General features: G+C 44.6%; 1 protein-coding gene across 2 annotated transcripts in view; it reads left to right on the forward strand.

Moving 5' to 3' along the window:
- Window positions 1–14507, forward strand: part of LOC132230217 (kininogen-1-like) — a 104485-nt gene that overhangs the window by 4674 nt on the left and 85304 nt on the right. Inside the window, exons 2-5 of one of the 2 annotated variants that reach the window (XM_059687328.1) lie at window positions 1626–1736; window positions 2552–2636; window positions 6026–6198; window positions 7842–7949. In XM_059687328.1, the coding sequence (XP_059543311.1) occupies window positions 1626–1736; window positions 2552–2636; window positions 6026–6198; window positions 7842–7949 (477 nt within the window). The remainder of the gene's footprint in view (window positions 1–1625; window positions 1737–2551; window positions 2637–6025; window positions 6199–7841; window positions 7950–14507) is intronic. The other variant, XM_059687329.1, reaches the window with a different exon arrangement.

The raw sequence follows: 14507 nt of genomic DNA on the forward strand, positions 1-14507 counted from the left end.
AAGAAAAAAAAGGTAAAGATACAAATTATGAACAAGAAATATGCATCTATCAACAAGTGAATCTAAGAATCAAGTGAATAAATAATCTGGTGATCATAATAGAATCAGGGACATAGAAAGGGAATGGACTGACTATTCTTGGGGGGAAAAGGGGTGTGGGAGATGCGGAAAGAGACTGGACAAAAATCGTGCACCTATGGATGAGGACAGTGGGTGGGGAGTGAGGGCGGAGGGTGGGGCGGGAGCTGGGAGGAGGGGAGTTATGGGGGGGAAAAAAAGAGGAACAAATGTAATAATCTGAACAATAAAGATTTAATTTAAAAAAAAGAAAATAAAGATGAGACACAGGGGGCGTATTTTTGTTTTTGATGTATCCCGTTTAGAAACTAGAAGTCTTATGTCATGAAAAAGAAAACAAATTATTTTTAAATGGAAAAAAAATCAAAGTTAAAAAAATACAAGCTTTCAATAGTTTGTTCAAATAAATTTCACTATGTCTCTGTGATAGTTTACTTTGGTGGAAGAAAAAAATCCATCCATTTGACATGATGAGATTAAAGAAAAAAGTAAAATTGAGCCATTCTGATTTTACAAACTAGTGTAGTCAAGCGAGACCTGGTTCCCTTGGCAATGTTTTATTGGTGTTGTCATTGGAAGACATCTGTAGCAAATGTGTTGTTGTTGGGTACTTTGTTTTCCCTAAAATGTCTACAGAATCACTATCATCTACTGCTTTATCTAAATCTGAGACCCGAAACAAACCTCAGAACAATCGTGTTTGACTCCATCATCTCCCAGATGCAAATACACTGACTAGTGCAGGCTCTGAGAGAGCACTGCCCCTGGACTCAGGAGAACCCAGGTCTGGGTTAGCTTTGCCTTTCCAAGGTGGGAGGCTGCCTGAGCTCTGCCCTCTCTACTTGGGCCTCCTTTCTCTCACCTGCAAAGTGAGGGGCTGGGCAGCAGCACCTCTCAGGTCTCTTGCTGCTCCACCATGCCAGGATTTTGCATCTAAAAGCTCATCTAACTCAGAACCTTGAGCCTTAAAAGTTTTATTTATTATTTTATGACATGTTAGAAAAATAGAAAACAAAAGAAACCAAATAAAAATATTAAAATTATCCATAACTAATATCATCACCCAGAGATACCTGTTAACATTTTTTTTCAAAAAATGAAAGAAGAAAGTACTCTTGTTTGTTGGTTTGTTTTCTAACTGTAAAAGTAATATATATTTGTTTTCAAAAAATACTCAGACAATTTAGGAATGTTTGTTTAAAGAAGAGAGTAAAAGATAACCAAACACCCATCATTGAGATGCAACATGTTAACAGCTTCGCTGCATAACTTTTCAGGCTTTTAAAATCATATATGTGCATGAAATTGGTTTCTACAAAAACAGGCTAATACTACATATACTACTTTGTTTCTTGAAAATACATGTTTATAAATATATTATGAACATGCTTCCAAGTATTCACAACTTTCAGTAGTTTTAGTAAATGTTTTGCTCTTGTTGAATTAAACCAATATCAGATATACATAACTGCACCAGATCCCTCTCCAATGGTCTGCTGTTGTCAGTTGAATGAGCCCTAATGTATCTTTGTTTTCTTTTTTTCCAGGGAGACCGGGAAATATTTTATTCTGTCAAATACGAAATCAAGGAGGGCGACTGTCCTGCTCAAAGTGGCAAAACCTGGCAGGACTGTGACTACAAAGAACCTGAGCAAGCTGTAAGTGTGATGGTCCAGAGCCTCCAGTTTTCTCAATCGAGACTGGGGAGTTATTCTATTAGTGCTGGGGGTGATGAATACTGTGGAGCCTGTTTGTGAGGGGTGCACATAAACCCTCAAATGTGTACAGAAGGCAAATGGTGGATGTCTATGTTCTTGCACAGACAGAAAGGGCATGAGAGGCCAGCCATGAGATTGGAGAAAGCCCTCCCATGAAGAGGGGACTCCTATGACCAATTGGGTGTTTTATTTGTGCAGACCTGAGTTGGAATTCTACTCTGCCTCTAATTAGCTGACCACTTTTAACCCATGGGCTCCCTTGTAAAAGGGAGGTAAAAGTAACCTAAATTGGAAGGTGAAGGGAGATACATATGAAAAGACCTTGTTTTAATAACAAGGAATCTTAACCAAATGCCTACCATCTGTTGGCCACACCACAGCTAGTTGTTTAGCCTTACTTGAGGAGCTAACAGCCAGTATCTGCCAGGAAGGAAGCCAATCTTTCCATAGTCCAGGGACTCACCTCTTTAATGTGTCAAAATGTTTTTGGTGGAAATGGGGTGTCCACTGGTGGGAAGCGGGAGATCTGTTTCCCCACAGGATGTAGGGGGTCTGGGCCTCATGATATCTTGAGAAAAAAAAAAAGGAAAATAAGAGATCTTTATTTGTGTGGAATTAATGGTCTCCCCTTCCTTCCTTCCTTCCTTCCTTCCTTCCTTCCTTCCTTCCTTCCTTCCTTCCTTCCTTCCTTCCTTCCTTCTTTCTTTCTTTCTTTCTTTCTTTCTTTCTTTCTTTCTTTCTTTCTTTCTTTCTAGGCTACAGGAGAATGCATGGCGACCCTAGCGAAGAAGTGGAATATGGAATTCTCTGTGACTACCCAGATCTGCAACGTTACTCCAGGTAGCTGATATATAGGGTGCCGCTGCCCTGGGGGGAAACGAACCATTTCCTGTGGGGCCAGGAGCATAACCTGGACAAACCCCTTTCCCAGAGGGCAGTGGTTGGCTATGCAATGCCATTTGCAGACTGGGGGTTGGGGGTCCTTGGTGGCAGAGTCCAGAGGTGGGGCCAGGCTCCTGCCAATCATCCCCTGGCCTCCCTCTGGACAGCGGCACTGAATTAGGTGCGTGCAAAGGCCCTGGGAAAGGACTAGAAAACATGTCACATGCTTCAATTGTGGGGGTGTAGTAGAGCCAGAAAAGCACAGGCTTTGAGGTCAGATCTGGTCTGCAATCTTTCAAAAGATCTTCACGTTTTGGGTTTCCCTTTTCCTTAAAAGGGGATCAGAGGAATTCTCACTTCAGAGGGTTATTGTAGACTGAAACTAGATGGCAGGCTTGAAGTTAAAGCATAATAATGAATTGATGATCATCAGAATAAAAGTAATCATAGCTGACATTTATTGAGCACTTATTGGTAGCCACCGTGCTAATTGTTTTACATATGATGATTTACTTAATCCTCACAACAATTCTATAAGGCATGTGTTAATATTCTCATTTTACAAATGAGGAAACCAAGTCCCACCACAGTTAAGTATACTGCCCAGTATCCCATAGCTAGCAATTAGCAGAGTTGGTATAGTAGACCTTGTAAGAATAGAGCAACTTATGCAGATATAACCACTATTAGCGCCTTCCCTCTGGTGGCAGAGTGGCTGGGTGCAGAAGAATGGACACATCTAGGGAATGTCAATCACAAAAGCCAACCCAGAATTGGCTGTTTGCAAGATAGGGTTTTAGTAGATGAGGCTCCAGAACAGCATCCTCAGCCACAGTGGTGAACATCAGTGGAGGAGCCATTGTTCTGTCATGGCCTTAGTCATCCATAAAGAACCCACAAAAACTGTTTCTTGGGTTTAGATCCTGCAAGAAGTGGCATGCAAAGAAAAACAGTCCAAAGCAGAAATCACAATTGTTTAAAAAAATTTTGGAGTAGCTTTTAATTATTTTGTTTAAGAACTTTAACTCATAAACAAATTTTCACATGATCAGAACCCAGCACTTATATACTATGAGAGGAAAAGCTCTTTGCCATACCTTGTAGATCCACAATTACTACGAGGTCCACAATCCCTTATCTGAAACCTTTTTGTCTTAATATGTTTCAGAATTCAAAATTTAAAATCTTTTATAATTTTTAAAAAAATCTCCCTAGAAATGTTGGAGCAGGATGAAAACTCATTCCATTGCTTGGAAAAATTAATTTGCATCTTTCACCCTCAAAAGACTGCTCCATCTCTCCTCTTACCCCAGTCAGAGCTTCCCTTGAGGTCTGCAAACCAGCCTCTGATCTCTACTCCCTTCCCCCTCCCCTACTGTGTTCATCAATCTTTTCTTCTCCCCTCAGTAATTCTCTCTCCTTTCCCATGTAAGTCCCCTCCAGTTTCTTAACTTTGTCCACTGCCCTGATGCAACATACCTTCTGCAAGGGGAGAGCAGTGAAGAAAGCTATGAATATTCACCCAGTAAATCTTTTTTCTGACACACATCCTCATGGAGTGAGTGTCAAGAAACAGCTGCAATGGGAGTTGTGTTGAGGGACACTGTTGTAGAACACTGTTGGCCTCCTGATTCTGCTTGGCTCCTACACACTCAGACAGTGAGAGCCCAAGGCAAAGGGGCCCAGGATGCCTGCATGGTTTCCTCTCTACAGCGTCTGCCTCTACTGACCAGCAGGTTAAGGCTGTTATAAACATGAATTGGTAACCTAATACAAGCTCACTCCCGTTTTACACTTGATCTTAGCCAAAAGGCCGAGAAGCTATCAGTCCCGTTTTAATAGTTTACATTATTTTATTAAAACCCAGTCAGTGGCACCCCATCTTTACTGCGGACCACTCTTAATTGACTTCAGTGGATCTATGCACACCCTGAAATTATATGGAGAACATTGTGAGTACCAGCATTTTCCTGCGGAGGCCACCATGTTTACATCAGGTTCACCAAGCAGCCCATGACCCTTGGAATACAGTTCATAATCCCTGGACTCCACAGAGTGGCCCAGGCTCCACAGCAGAGGACTCTCTATTAATTGTCCAGACCTCAATCGCCAGTCCCTGCCTCCTGCTTTAAGCGCCAGTAAAAAGTATACACCGCATCCCACACGCTGCCCCTGACTCATCCTGCTTTCTTGAGAGCCATGCCTCCCTTTGTTCCTCCTTCTCAGGCTCACACTTTATGTTGCCCAGTTGACCTTGACCACTTTACACCCTTCTTAGCTCAGGCCTCTTCTCCTCACGATAGTCTTTCTTGAGCTCACTCTGGGCTCCTGCCTTCCCAAGCTCTTGCCAAATTATTTTTGAAATATCCATCTGCAATTCTGTCTCTCCCACTCAACTTTGCCCAACACCTTCACCACTGTGGGGGCTGACCAGCAGCCCCTGAACGATGGATGAACAGATTACTCAGACACAGTTTGATTGTGAAAGAGAGGGCTAAGGGGATCCTGGCTCTAGCAGCCAGAGTAGCCTCATTTGCCTGCCTTGTTAGCTTTTTCTAGCAGATTTTATCTTTAGATACAATCAGTGGGGTGAGTAATCTTGGGAGGACACATGTGTTTATATTCTTGTCTAGGCAAGGTCATCCAGGGATTAAGGATAAGGATTCCAGTAAACACCTGTGTCTGTATGTAATCAGACTCGTTTGGAAAGGTCAGGAATAATTAGGGGAGCCAACTTCGACAATCCCCTATGTCTCTCCTAAGTCAGAATTTCAACCAAGAGGGCAGTTGGCCTTCCAGACACTTTCCTTTTATCAGAATGTCCTCCTTACAACTTTTCAACCAAGTCTCTTGTGCTCTCCAACACACCACAGTTACAAGTTAATGTAACCACACAGTCTAATTCAGCACCTGACATATTACAGAAGGAGCAAAATATGTACATGTTTATTGAAATTAATTGGTACAAAACATATTACATCCTCAATGAGGCTTCAAGGAGCTTTATTTAACACTGAAAAATAAATAATACTATATCTGTACTGTTTTACTATTTTATAAGACGATAAATTAATGTATTATGTCTGTAATTGATAATGATTTCTAAGGAAATTTGAAATAATTATGCACAATAGTATGCACATAAGATGTTCCTAAGTCAATGGTTGTTTTTTTTCTCTTCTGACCAAAAAGCAGTCATGTGTTCTCTTTTTCTAATACATACCAGAATGTACTAGAAAGTTTGTTTACCAAGGTCTTTGAAATTATCGTACTTATTTAGGACAATGTATCTGAATGCAGGTTTTGCTCATTAACGCTGCCCTTTTGCCTGCTCTTTCTTTGTCAAGCCGAGGGCCCTGTGGTGACCTCCAAGTATGACTGCTATGGCTGCCTGCACACCATAAGGACTGTCCCCCAGGACTTCGACCCTGTTCTGAAACATGGCATTGAACATTTTAACAACCACACTAATCATTCCCACCTCTTTGCTCTTAACAAAGTAAAAAGGGCACAGAGACAGGTTTGTGCTTTAGTTTCCTTTTCTCACAGTATTGTTAAAATTTGTTGGATCTTTATGTTTAGGGTTTCATAACCTAAAATAAACCATTGGTCAATAGAAAACCTATTATTCCATGACTTGTGGTGAGGGAGCTCTTTTATGTCCTCATCTAACCAGCATAGGAGGTAAAGTGCTTTCTCTTGAGTCAAAGTGATTAGTATACTACAATATATAAAGGGCAAAAGTGTGGCTAATCAGACCCCTGGCTCTGAGTTTAATGAATGGTAAGTTAGAAATACATGTTTTTCTTAGAGATGGTTAGATGAAAAGATCATTCTAGCCTTAAGGTTTTAAGAAAATTACATTATCACTTAACCAGCATGAGTCAGGCATGGCTCCAAAATATGCAATGGAACCCAAACAGTTGGCACGGCTTTCTGAGCACTCTCTAAATTATAGTTTTTATATCATCAAAAGAATGTAAACACTTGGAAATTCTGGCCTTTTCATTGACCCAGTTCACTAAGTCTTTACTGACAGTTGACTGGGTTCCTTGTATTTCAGTGTCTAATTATGAGGGACTTACTTTAGTCAGTAACATTCCCTGCTTTTAATAGACCATCCAACTTCCCTTCATGCAAGATGCATGTTCTACTCCATTATGTTCATAGCCAGCTATCAGGGTGGGACTAGCCCAAGATAAAGCAGCACAAAATTTACTACCTGACCGTCTGGGAACCTGAGAACTTACCAGTAAAGGCCATTCTAGCTCCAAAGTGTTTTTAACCATCTAGAAGAGTATTATTTTTATTTCACAAAATTCAAAAGGACATTATTTTTCTGTTGCCTGGAAGAGGAAATATTGCTAGGTTTTTCTTAAGAAAATACAGTAACTCCACCTATATATTGCTTTTTATTTTCAGACTAGATGCCAGGTGCATGAAAATTCATTCACTGGATGGGGTGTCCCTCAGCCTGGCCTGCCCCCTCTCACAGTCTGGGAGCCCTTAGGGGTGGGAGGTGACCTGGTCATTGGGGGAAGGTGACACCCACATTGGGGTTACCCCCATTGGCCAGCCCTGGTTACCTGAACCTCGGGTGGCCCTGTGCAGCTGGATGGCTTGGCAGCCACCATCCGAGGCTTGCCTGCACCTTGGGCCAGCCCTGAGTGGCTGGGGGCCTGAGGGCAGGTCCAGCCGCACCGTGCACCTGCCACACCCCTCCCCCTGCCCCCACCAGCTGGGCTGAAAGGTCTGAGGCCAGTGCAAGGAGCGGCTGGACCCACTGAGGACTGGTCTGGTGTACCACATGCCTGCCACCCGCCCCAGCAGGGCTGAAAGGACTGGGGGACTTTGAGGAGACTCAGCGTTGCCATCTTGTGGCTATGGGTGCCTCCATCTTTGTGACAGCGTGATGGTCAATATGCGTATTCCCTCTTTAGTAGATAGGATGTGTAGGAGTGTGTGTGTGTGTGTGTGTGTGTGTGTGTGTGTTGAGGAGTATGAGAGTCATAAAGTGCTCAATATTTATTCAGTCATGACTTTTGCCTAGTACTAAGAGTTTATATTTTTGAGTACTTGCATTATGCCAGGCAGTATTTTAAGTTCCTCATAACACAGTGAATAATGTTTAAACTGCCCTTTAACTATTCAACATTGTTTCAGATGGTGTCTGGATGGAACTATGAAGTTACTTACTTAATTCAGCAGACTAATTGTTCCAAGGAGAATTTTAAATTCTTAACCCAAGACTGCAAGGTCCTTTTCAGTGGTGTAAGTAGGCCAAAAATGATTATAAAGTTTTAGCATTTGGTGTCCAGTATTTACAGGTGTGGAAATACTCAGCTACACAGGAAGACTTGGTCACTAAGATTTTAGATGACATGCATGAATTCGCAGCCACATTCTCCATGTCACTAGTCAAGCTGCCTTACCTACCTGGTCACAAGATCTGTACATTTGGCAATAAGCATTTACAGATATAACCAGGGCTTGAGATAAAATGATGCCCTGTCAAGTTTGTCTGTTCATGTCTTCACACTTTCCTGTCTCCCTTTCTTCCCACCTGCTTAAGGTCCTTCCCAGTGCTCCTGAGCTCTGTGCAGGACACTCCTTAACTTCCAACTTGCTTTTGCTTATTTTCTCCCCTTCCCTCCCCACCCCTTTCTTTATTTTTAACTAGAGGCTCAGTGCACGAAATTCTTGCACTTGGGAGGGTGGGTACCTCAGCCTGGCCTGTGCCGTCTTGCAGTCCAGGAGCTCTGGAGGGATGTCTGACTGACGGCTTAGTGGGCCTTAGCCATCAGTCGGACATCTTTAGCATTAGTGGAGAGGCTCCTACCAATGCCACTGTGCTTGCCAGACATGAGCCTGGCTTCTGGCTGAGTGACGCTCCCCTTGTGGGAGTGCTCTGACCAACATAGTGACCGGTCATTCCACCATTCAGTCATTTACATATTAGCCTTTTATTATGTAGGATACACTGTAGATGAGGCCCCCTAGAACCACACGAAATGCAAAAAAATCACTGTTAACTCATTCTCAAATTGCCCCCATCTAAAATCAGATTGCTTCCTCCCATCCCCCCTCCCCGTGGGACATGTGGTGCACCTTGGGAACCACTGGGTTTGACACTTCCTCTCTGAGCTTCATTTTTGAATACTATGCATATCCCATGGGAATTGTAATCTCTTCTCCACCTACCTCACTGGGTTTTCATGAGGAGGTTCTGAGCTCATAAACCTAGAAATGTTTCATCAAGTAAGTGATGTCTAAATGGGAAGGGATTGTTATTTTTAAGCCCACGGGTACCCTTGAAGGTAGCAGGTGCTGATTAGGGGAGGAGGGCATGATTTTTTCCTGGTACTGTAGCTATGGAAGCTTTGCAGATGGTTCTACAGGCCTTGGAGGGGCAGGCTCTGGCCAGCAGTCCTGTAGTGGTGGTCATCCCTGGAGGCGCTGGTGGGGGCAGGGGGCAGAGCATTAGGCGGGCACTAGGGGGGCAGTGAGGCTGAACAGGGAGTAACTGTCAAACCTTCCCACTTGGCGCCATTCTTTAAATTGTACGTGGCTGTTTTGCAGCTGTACCTGCTCAGGGTGGGGCTTCAATCTCCTGGAGCAGTGTGGGGGCTGGGCTAGGGTGGAGCCAGGTGGGCTAGGAGGGTGGTTCAGGGTACTTCCTCTGCAAAGAAGGCGCTGCTGTTGTGGAGTGGGGGGGAAGGGTCAGACCCTGGGGGGCTGCTCAGGCCTGCCTCCACCTGGGTCTGGAGTTGTAGGGAGGAGAGGCATACCCAGCCCCAGTGGAGGGGGCCCAGCAGTGATGGGCCACGGGCCCTGGGGGCACGGATGGGTGGTCACCATCATGCTATTGTGGGCGTCCCTGGCGGGGGTGACAGGGGAATAGATCAGGAGTTGGAGGTGGGAGCTGCAACTACCCCTGAGTCTGGGTCTTCTCCTGTCTGGTCAGCCTCCCCGCCCCCCTGGGGGTGCAGGGATATTGGAAGATCTCCCTATGGCCGCTTCCTCTTCCTTCTTTGCAGTTGGTGCTCCTGTCAGGCACTTTCCTCAGAACCCAGGGAATTTGGCTACAGCCGCCCACCCCCTGCTGAGCATGCATCAATATGCAAATTGGTCATTATGGGGACACCCTCATGGACAAATTCGCATATTACCTATTTATATGTATAGACTAGAGGCCCAGTGCACAAAAATTTGTGCACTCGGGGGGGGGGGGGGTCCTTCAGCCCGGCCTGTGTCCTCTCGCAATCTGGGACCCCTAGAGAGATAACGACCTGCTGGCTTAGGCCTGCTCCCGGTGGCAGAGGGCAGGCCCAATCCCTAGGTGCAGCCCCTGGTCGGGCTCAGAACAGGGCCAATTGGGGAATTGGGCCGCCACCCCCTGTCATGCACAGAGCAGGGCAGATTGGGAGGTTGCGATGCCACCCTCAGTCACTCTCAGGATAGGGCCGATTGGGGGTTTGGGGCACCGCCCCCTGTCACACTCAAGACAGGGTCGATGGGCAGGTTGCAGCACCACCCCCTGTCACGCACAGAGCAGGGTCGATCAGGGGGTTGGGGAGCTCCCCCCTGTCACACACAGAGCAGGGCCCATCAGGGGGTTGGGGAGCTCTCCCCGTCACTCACAGAGTAAGGCCGATAGGGAAGTTGGGGCACTGCTCCCTGTCACACACAGAGTAGGGCGGATCAGGGGGTTGGGGCACCGCCACTGTCACACTCAGGGCAGGGCCGATGGGGAGGTTATGGCTCTACCCCATCACACACAGAGCAGGGCCTGTGGGGGGGGGGGCGCCACACTCTGTCACACACAGAGCCGCAGGGCAGTCAGGGGGTTGGGGAGCTCTCCCCTATCAGGCACAGAGCAGGGCTGATCAGGGGGTTGGGGCACCTTCTCCTGTCACGAACAGAGCAGGATGGATAGGGAGGTTGTGGCCCCGCCCCCTGTCACACACAGAGCTGCAGGGCAATCAGGGGGTTTGGGTGCTGCCCCCTGTCACGTTGATCCCAGTACCGGGAGGCCTCGCGGCTCCGCTGATCCCGGTGCTCGGAGGCATATTACCCTTTTACTATATAGGGTAGAGGCCTGGTGCATGGGTGGGTGCCGGCTGGTTTGCCCTGAAGGGTGTCCTGGTTCAGGGTGGGGGTCCCCACTGGGGTGCCTGGACAGTCTGGGTGAGGGGCTGAGGGCTGTTTTCAGGCTGGCGGGTGACTGAAGCTCCCAACCGCTCCTTTTTTTCTTTTTTCTTTTTTATTCTGGGCCAGCTTTAGCTTTGAGGCTTGGCTCCAGCTCTTAGGCCTCCGCTGCTGAAAGCAGGTTTCTGGCCTTTGTTTACCTTCTGTATTTGAAACAATGTTGTGATCCTGCTGGCTGAAGCCTGGTGACTAAAGCAGGTTTCTGGGGTTTTGTTTAGCTTCTATGTTTGTAACATAGTTGCTTAGAGTTGCAGCTCAGAGGCCGGCAGCAGCAGGCGGGGAACGTTGGAGTCCTCCGTCACTGAAGCAAGCAAGCCTCACGTTCGCTTCCAGCTGCCTGGCTGCCGGCCACCATCTTGGCTGGCAGTTAATTTGCATATCTCCCTGATTAGTCAATGGGAAGGGTAGTGGTCATATGCTAATTACCATGTTTCTCTTTTATTAGATAGGAGGAGGATAACGCATCCTGAGCCCCGCCACTTTATCAGAACCAAAATTTTGCTACAAGAGAGTATCACAAGGTGGCAGTAGTTAGTGCATTGCAGATGCCTAAAGCACAATGACCATCCCAGGGATATTTGCGTTGTAGCAGAAAACTACTTTAAGCAAGGGACTGCTTCAAGCCCTTTAGTCTGTTGTTCTACTTCTACAATTTTATTATGTACGAAGAAAATGAGGAGTCCAGATAGTAAGATTATTATTAGTAGTATTATTATTAATATGCATTATTATTATCAGCAGTATTAATACTAGAGGCCCGGTGCACAAAAATTTGTGCACTCGGGGGGGTCCCTCAGCCCAGCCTGTGCCCTCTCGCAGTCTGGGACCCCTCGGGGGATGTCCACCTGCTGGCTTAGGCCTGCTCCCCAGGGGATTGGGCCTAAGATGGCAATCAGACATCCCTCTGGCAGCCTGGCAGCCCTCAGGGGATGTCCACTTGCCAGCAGGGAGCACACCTAAGCTGCAGTTGGATATCCTTAATGCTGCTGAGGAGGCAGGAGAGGCTCCCACCACCACCACTGTACTGACATTCATCAGCCTGGCTTGTGGCTGAGCAGAGCTTTCCCATGTGGGAGTGCACTGACCACCAGAGGGCAGCTCCTGCATTGAGCGTCTGCCCCCTGGTGGTCAGTGTGTGTCATAGTGACCAGTCATTCCCAGTCTTTCTGCTGTTAGGGTCAGTTTGCATATTACCCTTTTACTATATAAGATAGAGGCCTAGTGTACAGGTAGGGGCCGGCTGGTTTGCCCTGAAGGGTGTCCCGGATCAGGTTGGGGGTCCCGCTGGAGTGCTTGGCCAGCCTGGGTGAAGGACTGATGGCTGTTTGCAGCTGGTCACACCCCCTTCAGGGTGTGGGGTCCCTACTGGGGTGGCTGGCCAACCTGGATGAGGGGCTGATGGCTGTTTTCAGGTTGGCCACACCCCCTTTAGGGTGTGGGTCCTCACTGGGGTGCCTGGCCAGTCTGGGTGAGGGGCTGAGGGCTGTTTTCAGGCTGGTTGGTGATTGAAGCTCCCAGGCTATCCTTTTTTTCTTTTTTAATTCTGGGATTTATTTACTTTCTATAATTGAAACTTTGTTGCCATCACTGGAGCTGAGAGCCAGGCTCCTGCTCGATCCAGCTCTGAGGCCATGGCCTGCCGAAAGCAGATATCTGGGGTTTGTTTAGATTCTATAATTGAAACTTTGTTGCTTTCGGAGGTCAGAGCTGGTAAAATAAGATATTATTCTATCTCTTCTTTTCCAATGCTTATGTTTTGTTCTGTGGCTCAGTGAATTGACCAAACATCCAGAGATATTCCACACACATTTATGTTTCATTCCTGATTTTATTGGGAAAGCCTCTACAATTTTGTTATTTATAATATTTACTATGGGTTCCAGGTAGGCATTCTTGTCATATTAAAGAAGCATCCTTGCATTCCTGCTTTTAAAGAAGTTTGTTTAGTTTTTAAATAAGATATTGGCATTAACAGACTCATAGATACAGAGAACAGACTGACAGCTGTCAGAGGGGAGACAAGTTGTGGGGTTAGGTGAGAAAGATGAAAGAATTAAGCAAAAAAAACAAAACCCAAAAAACTCACAGACACTGATTACTGGAGAAAAGAGGGGTGGGGTAAAGTAGAAGAATATTAAGGGAGGATAAGTGATGACAGAAGGAGACTTGACTTTGGGTAGTAAACACTCAATACAATATGTATACAATACAGATGGTGTATTATAGCATTGTACACTTGAAATCTATATAATTAACCAATGTCACCCCAACAAATATTTTTAAGAAAAAAGAGAATTTTGTGTTAGAATTTAGCAAATGCTTTAAATATGTATTGAAACATCATATTATGCATTTCTAATTTAATCTGTTATGTTGTTTTGACAACTTTCCTAATAGTTACCTCTAGGTTCATAAATTCTCTTTGCTTAGTGTTAATTATTCTTTAAATATGCATTTGGATTTTATTTTTAGCTCAAGAAGTCTACATCTTTATTCCTAAGTTAAAGTGGTTTGACAGATTTCTGGGTGTGGTTGTGTGTGCATTCTATTTTTTTTCAGGTTCAGTATCCAGATTATAGTTTTCTAGAATGAGTCGGGTATGTGTTACATGCAGCTGAGTCAGCTCTGATTCCTAGTGACCCTGTGAATGAGTGATGGCCACACTGTCTTGACCTCAGCAGCTCTGCTGAGCACCTATAGACTCATTTCTATGGCTTCTTTTATGGAGTCAGTCCATGTCATATTTGCTCCTCTGCTTTCCCTACTGACTTCTATTTTTTAGTTAGGTGGTTAGCCACTATTTTTTGGCTTGGGTAGCTTGCCACTATTTCCTATATTCAGAAACAGTTTACATAGGAAGGAAGTAAATGTTTCTCAATTACAAAAATTATTTATCTATAAAACATCTATGTTGTCTGGAGGTGAGAAATGGAATGGAGGGGGGATAAAATGGATACATATGTAATACCCTTTGTAATACTTTAAGCAATAAAAAAAAAAAATCTTTAAGCCAAAAAAAAAAAAATGGAATGCAAGTTTAGAGTAATGATAGCATTCTCTGTTCTTCAGTTATTGGTTCATTCAAATTTGTTCTTGTGTTTAAGTCAGTGTTGGTTATTTATAGTTTTCCAGAAAAGTATTCATTTCTTTGGGATTTAAAGTAGCACACACTTGTTCATAATTATTCTCTTATATTTTTAGCTTCTTTGTTCCTTTGCTATAATGCCTTTTTTATTTTTTTGCATTTGATTTTTTCCTTATCCCAAGAATGAGCATTTGGATTCAGTTACTAATGCTAATGCTTTCTGTTTTCTAGTTCATCAGTGTTGCTTTATGTTTTCTCCTTTTTTGTTTTGCTTAAGGCTATTTATTATTCTTTTCCTTTTTCTAACTTCCTGATGTAAACACCTCGGTTTGAGGTTGTTTTGTTTGTTTCTTGCCTCTCTCTTTTTAAATTACGAAAGTATATAAAGCTATGAGTTTAATTCCAAATGCTGCTCTGTCAACATTATATAAAATTCTCAGTTTTCTTATTTTGTTTCTTATATTTTTCCTTATCCAAAGAAGACCCTGACTATTTAGGTAAATGTGTTTAGATGTCCAAGTAGTTAGTTTCTTGTT

Source organism: Myotis daubentonii, chromosome 3, assembly GCF_963259705.1.
Source record: "Myotis daubentonii chromosome 3, mMyoDau2.1, whole genome shotgun sequence".
Classification (NCBI taxonomy): Eukaryota; Metazoa; Chordata; class Mammalia; order Chiroptera; family Vespertilionidae; genus Myotis; species Myotis daubentonii.